The sequence below is a fragment of the Kogia breviceps genome, chromosome 15 (genome assembly GCF_026419965.1).
Source record: "Kogia breviceps isolate mKogBre1 chromosome 15, mKogBre1 haplotype 1, whole genome shotgun sequence".
NCBI classification, from domain to species: Eukaryota; Metazoa; Chordata; class Mammalia; order Artiodactyla; family Physeteridae; genus Kogia; species Kogia breviceps.
Window position 1 is genome coordinate 66,070,795 of NC_081324.1, and position 14,463 is coordinate 66,085,257.

The window sequence follows — 14,463 nt, forward strand, 5'->3', positions numbered from 1 at the left end:
AAGCCTATTCTAGACCAGATAACTCTTTGTTGTGGGGGCTGTCCTGGGCATTGTAGGATATGAGCAGCATCCCTGATCCCTACTCACTAGATGCCAGTGACATCTTCTGGTTGTGAAAACAAAAAATGTCTGTAGACATGACCAAATGTGCCCTGAAGTGCAAAATATTCCCCGGTTGAGAATCAGAGTCAAAGTAATGGTGCGGTTATCTCTCTAAGTCATTTAAGTGAAAAGTATTTGTCAAATCTCCATGCGAGGGAGCAACGAGCAACAGAAACACTCCACACCTCTGCCTCTGCATTCCCAGTGAGACCCTCATGCACCTCACTTCTTGTGGTGCCCTGTGGCTTACCGTGTGCTGTACCCCCTCACATCACCTCCTCCAAGCAGGTGTGGAGGCATCATCGGCCCCTTTAAACACCTGACAGAGCCGAACCCACCAGAGGTCACAGGGCCAGAAGCCACTCTGCTCAGGGATCTTTCCTCTATACAGTGACTGACACATACCACCCAGGGCAACAGAGCCTCCCTGAGCCCGGAGTTAGGGGACAAGAAGGGAATTGCACAACTGAGTCCCAGCAGGAAACATGCCCTGTGTGGCACCCCTGCTTTGGGGAAGATGACTTGACCTGCAACAGGCCTAACTCCATGGTCTCCATTCCAGGTCCTGGGGTGACTTTTGGTTGATTGATTTGAATTTTATTTTATTGTGGTAAGAACACTTAGCGTGAGATCTATCATCTTAGCAAATTTTTAAGTGTAGCGGAGGGTAGGGTGAGGCGGGGCGGGATGAATTGGGAAAATGGGATTGACATATATACACTAATATGTATAAAATACATAACTAATAAGAACCTGCTGTATAATAAATAAATAAATAAAATAAAATTTTAAAAAAACAAACAACAACAACAACAAAATTTGTAAGTGTCCAATTCAGTATTGTTAACTGAGGACAGTGCCCAGTGGCAGGTCTCCAGAACTTACTCATCTCCCAGGACTGAAGCTTTATGCCCACCAATCAGCGACACCCCCCCCCCCCGACTGCCCACCTCCCCACAGGCCCCAGGCAATCACCACTCCACTCTCTCAGTCTATGAGTTTGATTCTATACAGGTCTTGTTAACTCCTTAATACTTCAAGCACTCAAAACACAGCCAAGGGGGAAGGGGGGAGGGAGAGAGATAGACTGGGAGTTTGGGGTTGGTAGATGCAAACTATTACATTCAGGATGGATAAACAACAAGGTCCTAATGTATAGCACAGGGAACTATACTCAGTCTCCTGTGATAAACCATAATGCAAAAGAATATGGAAAAAGTCTATATGTGTATAACCGAGTCACTTTGCTGTACAGCAGAGATTGGCACAATGCTGTAAATCAACTAGACTTCAATTTAAAAATAAATAAATAAAATTTTTTAAAAAATGACACAGCCCACGATAACCTAGTTAATACCCCAATTCCCCATAGGGCAGACGAGGGATGAATTTGTTCACACTTCTTGGTTAGAACCAGCAGCAGAAGGTGGGCACACAATGCAGCCCTCGTGGGGAGGCCAGAAACAGAAGACACTGTCACTGTGCCTTCTTACATCATTCTGGCTGTCACCAGCTTCCTGACCCTCAAGATTATAAAAACCTTTTAGAAATGGTGTCTTTGGGCACACACTGAGATACGGAGAATTCAAACCCTGTGGTGAGAAAAGCTCCCAATTCTTAGCTTGATGATGTTCTTTTTCATGGGTAAAAGGTCCGTGTGGCCTCTTTTCTACCTCCAGTATCTTCAGGCCCTGCAGAGGTCTCTGAGGAGGTCCCACCTCAGAATCATTCAGTTAACAGTAATAAACACAGATGACAAAATCCAATGCTGGAGTTGTAGAGAAGAAACAGGCTCATCTATTCAGGGCTGGCAGCTTTCTAGAAAACAATCAATCTGCCAACTATTCTTTGGAATATATTCCGAGGATCTGAACCAAGAGAAAAAAACACACCCACTGCACCATGCATTACATGCTAAAAAACTAGAAATCACCCAAATGGCCACCGTTAAAACATGATTATCCAAAGCACGATTTAATAATGTGTTTGATATTGCCATGAAAAATGACCACTATGCCAGACCTGGAGAAGTAGTGAAATGATTAAGTTACTTAAAAGTGGGGATGAAAAGACTTGGTGATGTACATATATCCACTGGTCACAGTGAAGTAAAGCAAAGTCGATCAAGCAGTAGAATTTTTTTTTCTGGTCTTTTGCTATTGTTGATATTTAGATGTTCAGCTATCTCAATAGACAAGGATGATCAAAGCAAAATGCAACCCAGACAAACACTTCCAACTACAGGGATGTAAACAGTTTCAGGTTTTCTTCCTTCCGACTTCTCCCCAGAGCCATGGACTTCTCCCCAGAGCCATCGTTAAGCATTTGAGAGCCAAGGTCAGCTCTGGGAATTCTGCTACCCTTCCTGTGTGGCCCCGAATCACATTCCAGAACAGGTCATTTGGCCTCCCTGCCGCTCATGTTCCATTGGAGAGGCTGCAGAGTCTCCCCTCTCCCCTCACCATCCAGAGACGTGTGAACTTCCAGACCATTCTCTTCCCACAGGGCTCCCTCTTGCTCCCCCAGTGCCTTGACCACCCACCCCACGCCCCCACCTCCCTGCCACCTTCCCCTGTCAGCAGGCCCCTCTTACTTGGGTCTGGAGAGGTAGAAACACTGTCCTCTAAAGAATCCTTATTCTGGGTCCTAGGATTCATACCTGTGGAAAGATGAAAAGAATCTGTGTCAGTGAGACTCATTCTGCAAAAAAAGTTCTGACCAGTTATGGTTTTAAAAAAAGCCCCGGGCTTCCCTGGTGGCGCAGTGGTTGAGAGTCCGCCTGCCGATGCAGGGGGCGCGGGTTCGTGCCCCGGTCCGGGAAGATCCCACATGCCGCGCCGCGGAGCAGCTGGACCCGTGAGCCATGGCCGCTGGGCCTGCGCGTCCGGAGCCTGTGCTCCGCAACGGGAGAGGCCACAACAGTGAGAGGCCCGCGCACCGCAACAAAAATAAAAAATAAAAGATGAAAAAAAAAAAAAAAAAAGCCCCAACCTGCAGCTAAAAATGAAAAACCAAGTACAAATTCTGTGCTGAGTATCTCCAACAGCACAAAAGAATCCATCAAAGAAAAATGAACAATCTAAAGTTCAGGAAGGAGCCAGAACGTTACTCTGAGGTTATCAATACTGTTCACCTAACAGAACCTTTAGTGCACATGAAGAAAAGCAAACAGCAACCCACCACTTAGAATAAGAAACGGGACGAATTTCAAAGTAATTTCAACTAATTAGAGCGAGCTTTAGCAAACACAAGATGACCTATTTAAATTTAGTCCACTTAACAGTCATCCTCTGAAATTTTCTTTCCTGAATCATGGCTTCCTGGAATATGACACAGGACATCAAAACTCACTACTGCAAGAGAAAAGCAATGATTTTGCCTGTAACTGGGCTGAAAGGAAAAACAGAGAGTCTTTGAAATGCAACTTTATTTTATTTTTTTTGCGATACACGGGCCTCTCACTGTTGTGGCCTCTCCCGTTGCGGAGCACAGGCTCCGGACGCACGGGCTCAGCGGCCATGGCTCACAGGCCTAGCCGCTCCGCGGCATGTGGGATCTTCCCGGACCGGGGCACGAACCCGTGTCCCCTGCATCAGCAGGCAGACTCTCAACCACTGCGCCACCAGGGAAGCCCCTGAAATGCAACTTATTGACTGAAAAGTAATAGAACTAATTTCAAAACACACATATCAATATTTAAATGTCCCTTTCAAAACACATTTACTAGGGAATTCCCTGGCAGTCCACTGGTGAGGATATAACGTTTTCACTGCCAAGGACACGGGTTCAATCCCTGGTTGGGGAACTAAGATCCCGAAAGCCATGCATTTACATTTACTAGAAAATTAGGATAGGACTGGAAAGATCCTCACGAAACTGTCAACAGTGGCTATCTCCTAGAAGAAAGCTGGAGGAAGTGGTGGGAGGGAAAGGAGATCTTTGGCTTTTTACTGTAAATACTTTCGTGTCAGCTGAATCTTTTATAACAAGAACAAATACTTACAAATCCCTTGTGAAATTTTTGAAAGGACAAGCTACGACCTGTGAGAGAAAGTATTTGCAAATCGCACCTCTGGCAGAGGATGTGTATCCAGAACACATAAAGAACTCTAAAAACTCCAGAGCGGGAGAACAACCTGATGAGGAAATGGGCAAAAGATATGGACACACATACAGAAGGCATGTGAAAAGATGCTCAATGTCATTAGTCATTAGAGAAATGGCAAATCAGAAGTTCGGTGGGATACCTCTGCACCTGGCTCTCTTGGGATGGCTAGAAGGACTGCTCATGCCAAGTGCTGACCAGGATGTGCAGCAACAGAAACCCTTATCCACTGATTGTAGGAATACAAAATGGTGCACCACTTTGGAAAACAGTTTTGCAATTTCTTTAAAGGTTAAACATATATTGACCATTTGACCCAGCAATCCCACTCCTAGGAATTCACCTAAGACAAATGAAAATTGATGTTTACACAAAAACCTGTTATATAAGTTATGTAAGTGTGGCTTTATTCACAACCCAAATGTCTTCCAACTGGTGAAGGGATAAACTAATACATCCATACAATGGAATACGATATGGCAATAAAAAGTACTGAACGTGACTGTGGATGCCAGCAACAACTTGGATGAATCTCGAATTATGCTCAGTGAAAGAAGCCAGACTCAGAAGGCTCCAAGTTGTATGATTCCATGTGCAAGACTTTCTGGGAGAGACTAAAGGGACAGAGAACAGATCGGTGGTTGCCAGGGCAGGAGGGAGGGATTGAGTACAAAGAAGCAGCACAAAGAATCTGAGGGGTAATGGAAATGTTCTGTATCTTGATGTCTTTGTTGGTGCTTATGACTCTATGCATTTGTCAAAACTCATAGAACTGTACGCTAAAAAGAGTGAATTTTACTGTATGTAAATTTAAAAGTAAATAATTTTTTTTTAATTCAGAAAGATGATGTCACTTGGCCAAAACAATTTTAGAACTTCTTTTTTGGAGCTGCCTTCAGTAGATTTTAAAAAATTACTAGCCATCATAATAAGAAGATACAATCTATTAAGTCAGAAAAATAACAGTGCTTCATTTTATTCAAACCCACACTAAGAGGCAAATGTGAGGTAGGTGTTATCCCTTTTCCACAGATAAAGAAACTGAGGCACAGAGAAGTTAAGTAAGTAACTGAAGATCACACAGTAAGGAAGTGACACCTGCATTTAGACTCTTTCTGTGTAACTCTACAGAAGCTTTATTTCCTGACTCTCCAAATGGGGCATCAGTTTTCATCTACTGAAAACGTTATCTGTTCTCTGTCAACAGCCAAAAGCCATTTGTAGCTAAATTTTCTGAAAAAGCTAGCCTGACTGACAGCATCCATTTTCACACAAACACAAAGAAGCAGCAATGGGGTGGTTCTTCTTGTCTGGCCTGAGAACTGGTATGAAGGCAATTATAAAACCGGAATTCTCCGAGCGATGTGAGCAATAGGAGAATTACTAATACATCACCTCATGGGTTTGGATTCTAAATTTCATCATCAGAGCACCTTTTTTTTTTTTTTTTTTTTTTTTAACCCAATCCAGACTTCATCTACGAGAACTGAAATTCTTACCCTCATAAAGAAACAGTTCAATTTAAGAATTGTGTGAGCAATTGTTTGAGTTTAAAGAGGCAACCCTTCAAAGGGTTCTCGGAGCACCTTTGGCTTCTAGGCTCAGAGCAGACCTGTCCATCTCTAAGGGATAAAGCATGTTCAGCGTTTGTGCCTCCCCTGTCTTCCGTCCCCAAACACATTTTATTTGAAAGAAATGAAAAGAATTTAATGAAAAGAATTTGAAGAAATAAATATTTTAAAGGCTTCTTTGAAGCTACTTTCACAGTTTCCTTGCAGCTCAAGCCCAGCACACAGCCTCTCCCTGCAACTCTGCCTCTGAGGCTCAGCTTTAGGCCTGCAGACTCACCACTGGCATGTGAAGAACCCAACGACCTGGGAGGGTGGTGGGGAGACCTCCTGGGCGGGCGGCTCTGCTCCAACCCAACATCTGGGAATGAACCTCACTCTCAAAGTTGAAAGCCAGATGCACCGCTCGGGGAGCAAATGCTCAGAAGAGCCAACTCAGCTCTGTCTCTTTTGACAGCTGTTCGGAGTCAAGCAGTGTGAATGTGTTTTCTGGTTGCTAACGTTCGGCCAAAAAAGGTAATCCGTGTGGGGCCTTTTGGGCTGCTTCCAGGGGACACCTGTGCCCGGGGCGAGTCACTTCTTCTCTCTGGGCTACAGAGATGGTACTTCCCCACAAACACCCAGCCTGGCCTGGGTGAGTAACTGTGCGCTCTGATTTACTTTGCCTGGTAGCTCTTGGGCCAAATCTGCTGCACGTACCTAATACTCAACACAAACACCAAGTTGCAGATTCTGAGTCCCGACAGTAAAGAGAAAGAAAATTGGCATCCACTGATTTTCTTTAACAAAATTCTCTAGCACAGTTACCCCCATCAGGGAGATGACACTAACAAGTCTTATAAACGGGTGCCCAGTTAAAGAAACAGAGGGATAAAAGCTGCCTGCCCAGACCAACCAACAACTGGTTCCTGCTGGGCAACACAGGGCCAGGAAGGAAACCCGCAGAGATGCCAGCCCTGTGAATCACAACTCACCTATGAGTCAGGTCCAAATGCAGGCGAAATCGGAGTCACGCCTGCATGCCTGCACATGGTGCAAACCGCCAAGACCAGGAGGCAGAGGTGGGTCACAGATGAGGTTTTCCCGTTTCTCTTCCATTTTTTAATGAGCGAAATGTTCACTAGTTTTGTTTTGGCCCCCATTTTCTCCCCAGACAAGTACCCAATGTGATAATTTTGTCCTTAAGGAACCCGATCTACTTCTGATCCTTCAACAACTCTGTGAGACAGGCAGGCAGGTGAAGATCTTTATGTCCATTTCTTGATCTAACTTCTATTTTCCAAGGGTCATTCTGAACCACTCTACTGAAAATAAACTCTATGGAAGGGCAAAGGGAGGAGGCTGAGAGACCAGTTAGCAGGCCACTGCAACAATCAGGTGAAAGATGAAGGCCTCTTGGGTTGGGCTATGACTGATGGAAGTGATGAGACATGCTAAGATTCTGGATATACCTGAAGGTAGATCTGACAGTAACTGGTCATTGCACTTGGTAATACAAATTAGAATGATTTTCCCTAATTTCTCCCTGTGGCTAGCTGACATAATTGATCAAGAAGTACAAGAGCGGGCTTCCCTGGTGGCGCAGTGGTTGAGAGTCCGCCTGCCGATGCAGGGGACACGGGTTCATGCCCCGGTCCAGGAAGATCCCACATGCCGCGGAGTGGCTGGGCCCGTGAGCCATGGCCACTGAGCCTGTGCTCCACAACGGGAGAGGCCACAGCAGTGAGAGGCCCGCATACCGAAAAAAAAAGAAGTACAAGAGCAAAGACTAGAGTCAGTTCCCACGCGAAGCCAGTGCTAGACCACCTCCCAATGAGCCCCGGCCCTTTAATTTTTAAAAAAATTAATTAATTTATTTATTTTTCTTTGGCTGTGTTGGGTCTTCATTGCTACACGCGGGCTTTCTCTAGTTGTGGCGAGTGGGGGCTACTCTTTGTTGCGGTGTGCGGGCTTCTCATTGCGGTGGATTCTCTTGCTGAAGAGCATGGGCTCTAGAGCACAGGCTCAGTAGCTGTGGCGCATGGGCTTAGTTGCTCCGCGGCATGTGGGATCTTCCCAGACCAGGGCTCGAACCCGCGTCCCCTGCATTGGCAGGTGGGTTCTTAACCACTGTGCCACCAGGGAAGTCCCAGCCCTGGCCCCTTAGGAAACACACGCTCCTGGTCACAAAGGGACTGGGCAAGGGTAAGGATGACCTTGTTTAACTATATCGCCCTGACTGGAGAAAGAACCCAAGGAGCCGACACCTGCTCTAAGAAGCTAAACACTGTAGGACATATTTATGAATTGATAGCTCGTATACCAATTAAACAGAATAATTTTGTGTGTTGTTCAAATGCTGTCATTCTGGCAGCTTGGTTTTAGAAGTATAAATGTCTTTGTCAATAAACACACTAAACACTGTGAGGAGAAGATAAAGATAAGTTCTTTCAGTCTAGTGGAGAAGCAGACGCAGAAACAAACAGTGGGCCCAGGATATGCCAAGTGTACGACTGCGTCTGGAATTACGTGGAAATGTGCCTCACACCTCCTGGGAGGGCACGGGGGGGAAGCAAAATCAGCAGGGAGGGCTCCAAGGAGAAGGTGTTGTTGAAGCTGATCCATAAAGACCAAGTGGATGTTTACAAGGCAAAATCAGGGGTTGAAGATAAAGGAAAAAGCATATTCTGTAGACGGACTAGTCTATGCACAGAAACATCAGGATAAAGATCTTCTGAGAAGGCATGACAACAGCTGGAATATAAACTGTGTTCATCTAATAAGAGTAATGACAACAACAGCTCTCGTTTGCTGAGTGCTCACCATGAGTGCCAGGCACTATCCTTAGAGCTTTGCGTGGATTATTGTCACACTTAATACTCAACCCTCCTCACGGATGAAGAAACCGAGGTACAGAGCAGTTAAGTACCTGGCCCAAGGGCCTTGCTGCTCTTTAGAGGTGGAGTCAGGACTCATGTCCTAAGATTCCAGAGCCTGTGTTCTTCCCACATGCAGGGCTACGTGGGAGTGGAGGCAGGTGAAGGTGTAAAGGCAGGTGGGGCCCAGGTGACGACAGGCATTACAAGCTGTGAAGAACCACTAAACGGTTCACGTGTGGGACAGAGAGGTGATCAGACCAGACCTGCATTTGAAAATGGCTCATTGGTGACAGTACGGGAGATGGATCAGAGGGGACATGAACAGAGCAGGAGGATGATTTGAAAGCTACGGTGACAATCCCGGCCAGAAATGACACGGGTCTGAAACAAAGCAACGGCGGTGAGAATGGAGAATGTGGCCCAGAGTCAGAAAAGCAGCGGCAGGTGGGCAGGCGGTGGGACAGCAAGACGTGAGCTCAGCTGCCAGTAATTAAGGATGAGGTAGCCGGGGGTCACCCAGGTGGGGAGGCCCATCAGGTAGATGGATCTATAAGTCAGGAGCCCAACAGGGAGAAGGTGAGCCCGAGGTGCAGGGGGCAGCAACCACTTTCCCAATGCATGTGCACCAGGGAACTCTTAGCTCAGAGGCCTCCAGGATGCTGTCATTTGAGGATCTTCCAGACCAATCGCTGAATAAGGATTCTTTGCAACTTTCTGCTTTTCCCCAGACCAGCTTGTAAAATTCCAAGACTTGTCTTCTGAGGAATCATCTGGTCTACGTGAGCTACCCACCCCAGGCCCGGAAGCACCCCACAACCACTGTGGGCAAATCCTGGTGCTGTTACCACTTGAGCCCATGGTTCCCCAGCTTTAGGTCACCAGGAAACTCACTCAAAGTGTGGTCCCATGAGCCCCAGAGCAGCCCTCCTTGGTACAACTTGACCCCAAACAGCCAGGAAGGTAAAACTCTGGGATCCTATAAAATGGCTCCTTCTTTTAGCAAAACAATAGAAACATCGCCTTTAGCATATTCTGAAGGTACTTTAAAAGAGTCTGGTAGCCAAGTAACATTTTTAGCCCCCTGAGTACAGGTATAAAAAGTATCTTACTCATCCCCAAATTTTTCTTCGATTTGTTTTCTCATTCAAAATGAATGACAGAAAAGATGCACTAAAAATAGGAAGAAAATAAGTGTAATCCTTTAGAATTCTCTCACTGCCAGTTCAGTTTCCAAGCCTTAGCTATAGGCCTCTAGAAATATCACTGACTGAATCCACCCGTGAATGGAGGAAAACTTCATTCACCAACTTAATACAACTTCACTTTCATTACGCCTTCCTTAAGCCAAGTTCCACAAATGCAAGTTAACTGATAGAAAACGAAGACACAAAGTAGCAGCACTATTTTTTCTTTCAGTTTTAATGTTTTTCATATTCATTTTGTACAATTATCTGTCCTTTGAGGCTGTCCAAAATCTGCCCCCCACCCATCCAAATTCATGTTACCTTACCCCTGTAAAGGCTCTCTGAATACTGCTGCTGAAATCAGAAACGGCAGGACACCTGGCTACTGGCTTGAGAGATTAGTGTAACATCTCCACATCTCTGGGTGTTACGTTGCTGCATATGTAAAATATACTTAATAACTTACTCCCTACTGGGATGATCGCATAAGATAACAGATATACAAGTGCTTCCAAAAAGCATAAACCCTGTATTAATACAAGTTCCTACTCTCCCTCCACTTAGAATCCCTCACCTTCTCATTCTCCTCCTGACCAAATTCTACCCCTTCGCGTCTGAGATGCGTGCCCACTTCTATAAGCAACAACGTCACTCTTCTCTTCTCTGAACTCGTAGCTGGAACCACACTGCTCCTTCTGGGTCTCTCCTGATTGTTTTTATGGGGGTGGGTTTGCCCCCCACCACCACACACACACATAATTTAAAGCTCCCAGGCCTGGTGTTACCCACTACAGTGATCTCATAAGCAGCCCTCAATCACGACTCACTGACAGTCCAATGATAAATGTGTTCTTGACCAACACGTTCTCGGCTAAAAACGTAAAGTGCAGCCCATTTATAATTCCATGCATTATACACTGCTTCTAAATAGGTCACCCGAAATTGTGGCTGAAATGATTCGGAAATAGACATGGCCCTGCTTTTCTGGTTCTCACCTCGCTTCTAGGTATGGGCCTGCTCTGAGCATCCCCACTCTGTTACCTCTTGGGTTGGTTACCTGCACCACTGCTGCTGAGCAAGCTGACAGAAAGCTCTTCTGTTCCAGTGAAGTTCAAGAAGGATGTGCCATCGCCAGGCTGGTGGGAAGTGCTGTGCCTGCAGAGAACAGAGCCCAGCCGCCTGGCTTAATGCGGATCATCACCTCTTTTATCCCGCTCACCCTGTCTCCAGGGGGTTTTCATCAAAAACAGGCCTGAACATTTGGCCACACAGGCTGGCAAACACTGAGACCCATACCATGGCCGCCAGGCTGCAGGGCTTGGAGTGTGTGTCAGCTCTGGCCTCCTGCCCTGGCACCCCAGCTGCTTCCCCACTGCCACGTCAGACGCCTGCCCCCTCCGTCCTAAGCCTCCCCTTGCTGATACCCACAGGACAATGTGAGGTGCCTGAACAGAGGTATCAAGTTAATCTGGGAAAGAGGTTATGCCCTGCCTGTATCCCTCATCCATCCCATGGGATGTTGAGATGACTGAAAAGGGACCAAAGATTGCTCTTTGCAAAGGTAACAGATCACAGCAACAGCGGGTAGTGTAGCATGGATTCGAGTATGTCAAGGCTTAAATGACTTTCTTCCCAGGCTGACTCTCTTCAGATGCCCTGTAACACATTCAGGATCCTGGTTTGAAACGACTTGTTTCTATAAACACAGGGCTTGGTTTCCATTACTTTTAGCATCAACTTCTTCTAAACCCAACAGTGGAATTCCTCAATGACCAAAAGGACAAAAGTCATAGACTGACTGCCCAAAACACACAGCAGGAACTACCTGCCTTGGAACTCGTTTTCTCCCATGACTGAGGATTAGGAGAAACTCATGTTTGAGGTTGACAAAGCGTGTTTTGAATTAAAGCAGAAGCTAAAGCAGGGCCTGGGGAACATCTCTGGCAAAAGCATCTCAGTCTATTTGCTGTGCCCTGGCCCAGTGGCGGGGACGACGCGTACAAAGGAAAGGCCCGCACGCATGCGGTGTCTCCGAGTCTCACGAACGTGACATTTCGCAGGCAGTCTATTCTGCTGTTGCCCTGGGTGCCCAAGCGCGTTCTCGCAGTACCTCCCACCCAGTACCCGGTGCCCGGCCTCACCTTCCAGTGGCTTCATGGTACGCCAACTCCAGCAGCTCTGCAGAGGAGTGGGTCGGGGCCCTCTGCCCGCTGCCCTGCAGCTCTGCCATGTTCTGTCGGGTCTGGTGATGGATCTGGATGGCCTCTCCAGATGGTCCTGCCCAGACAAAGATCCACTGAGCATCATTCCCCCAATAGCCAGTGCTGTGCACTTCACCTCAACCTTCCTTCCTTCCCGCTGCTGGGACACGGGTGATTGAAAGGCGACCACACCACAGAGGCATGTCCTGCCTGTGACCCTCTGGCTCCCAGATGGGACATCACCTCTTCCAAGCAAGGCTCATCCTCCTGTGAGGCCTCAGCCTAAGCATATTTTGGGGTCCTCTGTCTCGCACATGTCAACTGAGACACAGTAAAGAAAGATAACAGTATGGGAGACAAGGGCCCCTCCCAGGAGGGTCAACATGGGCGAAACGAGAAGGGACACACAAGAGAAACACCGATGACTCTGTTAGTACCTGAGACGATAACAGCTCCTACTTCAAGAGCAGAGGACGCACAAGGGCAAAACGGACATCAAGTAGGAGATAAGTGAGAATTAGTCGCATCTACGGAAACATGCTTCCTGGAGAATGACAGGTTTTAGAGCTGACTGTCCAACCAGGTTAGCGGGGATTGAAGGAGAGGGTATTTGGGCAAACCCCAAACGTGGAAGAGGCAAAACACAAGCTGGAGGCCACAAACTTGCCTGGGAAAGAGAAAAACCTCTGAGGGTGGGGGTGAAGAGGCGGGAGGTTGGGGATCCTGGCAGAGGAGGGCCTCGGCTCTTAGAGGGCCAGGTGGGCAGCTTATTTAGTAAATACATTTAGCTTTAGAAAAGCATGTGTGATTGGTGGTGGTGGGGGGAAGCACAGAAGCAGGAAGAGCTGACGGTCATGGAAGAAACATCAATAGTTCTCATAAGAGAACTTGAAGGGAGCCAGTGGGGACGATGATGGGGAGAAAGGGACACCAGAAAGAAACAGGTAAGGTGACAGATTAGGATAGAGATAAGGGGGGCAAAAAGGGGGTTGGGAATGACCCCCAACTACAGCCAAAAGAACCAGATTCATTGCTCACTTATTTAACTTGTAACTCCGAAAGCAAGTACCAAAGAAAATAACTAGACACTTGCAGGCATTCAGCAGGATGGCTTCATGAAAACACCCAGGAGGTTAATGTACCTGTTCTTCCCCAGCCCAGTAAGAGCCCATCAAGCTGAAGTTTAATTTTAGCCACAGCTTTATGAAACCTTACTGTCCTCTTCTTTAGGACAGAACACAGATCAAAAACGATGAGCTAGGAAAAACAGTGAATTTGAAAAAAAATTTTTTTTTTTTTTTTAGTTTTGATTGGTTTTGAACTTTATTTAAATGGTATCATACAGAAAGTACACTTTTATGGCAGGCTTCTTTCATCATGGTTGTAAATTTAAACATGGTTTGCAATATGGCTGTAGTTCATTTTTATTTCAGCTTCCCATTATAAAAAATAGAACTCATTTATTTTAAGCTTTTTTTCCCCCAATTTATTTAAACTAAAAAAAGAAAAAGAAAAAAAAGAAATTGTTCACCCATTTCTCAAAAAAAAAAATTTTTTTTTCTGCTGTCAGAGACCCTGAGAAGAAACAAAGTAACATAACTCTGTGTAACCAAGACTGTAACACTGACATCCAGAGAGAGTAAGGAAAGGAAGGAGGAAACAAGAAGAGGGACATTCGTCTCAGGAAAGAAAGCAGGTGGCAAAGCACAGTCCCTTTCAAACAGAAAAAGGAGCCCTTGGGTCTACACAGCTGGCTAGCTACAAAGGCCTCAAGGATCCTCACAAGAGCCCCGGGACAGACAAAGTGGGCGTGGCCACCCCATCTTCCAGGTGGGGCACCACAGGTGCAGAGAAGATGACACCCTTGACCAAGGCCACTCAGGGGACGCCAGGACTAGGAGTTCCCAGTCAGGGCTCTTTCCCGGGTGCCCAACTTACCCACGGGAAAAGTGTGCATCCAGCGCCTCCTGTTGGATGTAAGCTTCATGGGCATCCGCGAGGGTGCAAAGGGGTTGATCAGTGCCCGCTGGGGCATGTATCCCCCAGGTCGAAAGTGCAGCATGGACTCTGCGCTGCCCACGTGGAACCTCCCCGGCGCACTGGAGTCCCGCTGTGGTGGCTCCATCATGTTCTCCAGGACATCTGCCAGTTACCGTGGGGTAGGGGAGGCACAGAGAGAAAGCACAGGGTCACGGTGAAAGCAGAACTAGGAGGACGATCTGCAGAGGCTGACAAGGACCTTGGAGAGCGTACATGTTAGGGAACAAGGGAAATGAGTGAAATCACCAAACTATAAAGGAATGAAATATTGGGTTTACTTTTTAAATACCTGGGAGAAGGGGGTTCTGGTTGCTAAATTACTGGCCCAGTGAAGCCACACCCAAACCTGATGAGGAGGACCACACACTGCCTGGAGACTCTAGATGTTGAACTGGATGCAATGAC

The 14,463-nt window shown here is 46.7% G+C and overlaps 1 protein-coding gene across 18 annotated transcripts in view; it reads right to left on the bottom strand.

Moving 5' to 3' along the window:
• DEPDC5 (DEP domain containing 5, GATOR1 subcomplex subunit) overlaps nucleotides 1–14,463 on the bottom strand; it is a 95,274-nt gene that overhangs the window by 42,813 nt on the left and 37,998 nt on the right. For 15 of the 18 annotated variants that reach the window (XM_067014846.1, XM_067014850.1, XM_067014848.1 and 12 more), the window contains 4 exons: nucleotides 13,957–14,160; nucleotides 11,959–12,094; nucleotides 10,875–10,972; nucleotides 2,696–2,761 (listed from right to left, as the gene is read on the bottom strand). In XM_067014846.1, coding sequence (XP_066870947.1) covers nucleotides 2,696–2,761; nucleotides 10,875–10,972; nucleotides 11,959–12,094; nucleotides 13,957–14,160 — 504 coding nt within the window. Of the gene's footprint in view, nucleotides 1–681; nucleotides 1,971–2,695; nucleotides 2,762–10,874; nucleotides 10,973–11,958; nucleotides 12,095–13,956; nucleotides 14,161–14,463 lie in introns of those variants that run through there. The other 3 variants (XM_067014852.1, XM_067014853.1, XM_067014855.1) reach the window with 3 other exon arrangements.